Source organism: Vicia villosa, linkage group LG3 (genome assembly GCF_029867415.1).
Source record: "Vicia villosa cultivar HV-30 ecotype Madison, WI linkage group LG3, Vvil1.0, whole genome shotgun sequence".
In the NCBI taxonomy this organism is placed as follows: Eukaryota; Viridiplantae; Streptophyta; class Magnoliopsida; order Fabales; family Fabaceae; genus Vicia; species Vicia villosa.
The window spans coordinates 154,987,237-154,990,269 of NC_081182.1; the positions used below are offsets into that span (position 1 = coordinate 154,987,237).

Sequence of the window (3,033 nt, forward strand, 5' to 3'; positions counted from 1 at the left end):
AGTTCAACGTAGGCGTAGGCAGTCTCCCGAGAAAGCGGAGACTGCCGAGAAAGCTGTAAAAGACCTCCTAGAGGAAAATTTTATTTCCGAGGTCAAGTATTCAACTTGGCTCTCAAACGTTGTACTAGTTAAAAAATCTAATGGAAAATGGAGAATGTGTGTTGAATATACTGATGTTAATATGGCTTGTCCCAAAGATGCTTACCCTTTAACCAACATTGACAGGCTGGTCGACAACTAGGCCGGTTATAAATTGTTGTCTTTTATGGATGCTTACTCAAGTTATAATCAAATCCCCATGGAGAGATGCGACAAGCAGTGCACGGTGTTCATGACTGTGTCGGGGAACTATTACTACAACGTAATGCCCTTCAGACTCAAGAACGCCGGCGCCACCTATCAACGGATGATGAACAGGGTATTCTGAGGAGAAATCGGGGACACCCTCGAAGTGTATATGGACGACATGATCGTCAAATCCCGGTAAGACACCGACCACACCACGCATCTAGAACGGGTATTCGAGCAAGCTAGAAATTGCAAAATGCGATTCAATATGGAGAAATGTACCTTCGGCGTCCGGGCCGGAAAATTCCTCGGATTCTACTTGACCGAAAGAGGAATAGAAGCCAATCCGGACAAATGCCGAGCATTCTCAGAATTCCCAACACCCAATGATAAAAAATCAATCCAAGTCTTAAACGGGATGCTCACAGTGCTGTCTCGGTTCGTCGCGAAATCCGCCCAACACGCTCTCCCATTCTTTAAGCCCTTACTCAAAGAAGCAACCTTCGAATGGTTCGAGGAATGCGAGCAAGCACTCTCCCACCTCAAACAAGTCCTCTCAGAACCTCCCGTTCTGACCCGACCGGGAAACGACGAGATACTATATCTCTACCTAGCCGTCTCAAACGAGGCAATCAGCGCGGCCCTAATCCAAGAAGCCGAAGACGGGCAAAAGCCCGTATATTTCACCAGCAAAGCCCTACAAAGACCCGAGGTACGGTATCAACAAATCAAAAAAAAATCACTTTGGCACTAATAATGGCCGCTCGAAGGTTAAGGTATTATTTCCTAGCCCATATGATCGTCGTCCGAACCGACCAACCCATCAAACACTCCTCGACCGACCAGACATGGCCGAGAGAATGCTGAAATGGTCACTAGAGCTGTCCGAATTCGACATATAGTACGAAAGCAGGAAAGCCCTGGAAGCTCAAGCACTGGCCGACTTCATAGCTGAAATGACGTCGATCACATCCCCTCCCTCGGCAGAAAATAAATGGACCATCTACGTCGACGGCGCTTCCAGCAATTCGGGAAGTGGAGCCGGCATTATCTTAGAGAACGACGAGGGACTCATCATTGAGGTCTCCTTGGTGTTATTGTTCACCACCTCAAACAACCAAGCCGAATACGAAGCCTTCCTCGCAAGTTTGCGACTCGCGGAGGACGTAGGTTCCCGGCAAGTAAAGATTTACGCGGATTCCCAACTTGTCGCATCTCAAGTTAACGGCGACTACCAAACCAAAAATGACACCCTCGTCGAGTACCTCGCATTGGTCAAAGAAAAAATGAAAAACTTCGCGAAGGAAGAAGTCGAGCACATACCCCAGGAGCATAATTCTCGAGCAGACGTCCTCTCCAAACTCGCGAGCACGAGGAATAAAGGAGGAAACAAGTCAGTAATCCAGGAAATCCTCTCAAAACCGAGCGTGGACAGGAGTACTTCCTTGATACAAGTGCTCGCCATCAGAGACGATCAATGTTGGATGACCCATGTATACAATTTCCTCACCAAAGACGAGCTACCAGCCGACGCAAAGGAGGCCTCCACGATCAAAAGACGGGCCTACTCATACGTCATCATCGAGAACAAACTATACCGATGAGGATTTTCCATTCTGAAGGATAGAAAAACACTTAGAAAGGGGGGGTTTGAATAAGTGTAGCTTTAAAAACTTGACAGATAAAAATAAATTGCACAGTTATTTTTATCCTGGTTCGTTGTTAACTAAACTACTCCAGTCCACCCCCGCAGAGATGATTTACCTCAACTGAGGATTTAATCCACTAATCGCACGGATTACAATGGTTCTCCACTTAGTCAGCAACTAAGTCTTCCAGAGTCTTCTGATCACACACTGATCACTCCAGGAATAACTGCTTAGATACCCTCTAAGACTTTCTAGAGTATTCTGATCCACACGATCACTCTAGTTACAACCTGCTTAGATAACCTCTAAGACTTCCTAGAGTATTCTGATCCACACGATCACTCTAGTTCCTTACAACTTAATGTAATCAATTCTAAGAGTATTACAATTGCTTCTTAAAAGCGATAATCACAAACTGTGATATTTCTCTTAACGTTTAAGCTTAATCTCACTAATATATTACAACAGCAATGTAGTGAGCTTTGATGAAGATGAAGATTCTGAGCTTTGAGTAGAACAGAGTTTCAGCAAGTTAATATGAGTTGTTTTGTGCAGAATCGTTAGAAATCATTAACCTTGCTTCTCATCAGAACTTCATATTTATAGGCGTTGGAGAAGATGACCGTTGAGTGCATTTAATGCTTTGCGTGTTCCGTACAGCATCGCATTTAATGTTATACGCTTTTGTCAACTACCTCGAGCCTTGTTCACGCTGTGTCTACTGACGTAGCCTATAATAGCTTTTAACGTTCCTTTTGTCAGTCAGCGTAGCTTGCCACTTGTACTTCCTTCTGATCTGATGTTTGTGAATACAACGTTTGAATATCATCAGAGTCAAACAGCTTGGTGCAAAGCATCTTCTGATCTTCTGACCTTGAAGTGCTTCTGAGCGTGATACCATTAGAACTTCAGTGCTTCTGATCTCATGTTCTTCTGATGCTTCCATAGACCCATGTTCTGATTCTGCTTCGACCATCTTCTGATGTCTTGCCAGACCATGTTCTGATGTTGCATGCTGAACCCTTTGAGACAAAGCTTCTGAGCGCTGAATTATGCATACTCTTTATATATTTCCTGAAAAGGAAATTGCATTGGA

General features: G+C 44.4%; 1 protein-coding gene across 1 annotated transcript; it reads left to right on the forward strand.

Annotated features, from left to right (window-relative positions):
* Nucleotides 1–556: 556 nt before the first annotated feature.
* On the forward strand, nt 557–1,892 carry LOC131659204 (uncharacterized). The gene is made up of 2 exons (XM_058928429.1): nt 557–1,000; nt 1,191–1,892. The coding sequence occupies exons 1-2, from the start codon at nt 557–559 to the stop codon at nt 1,890–1,892; spliced, it is 1,146 nt and encodes a 381-aa protein (XP_058784412.1).
* The last annotated feature ends 1,141 nt before the right edge of the window (nt 1,893–3,033 follow it).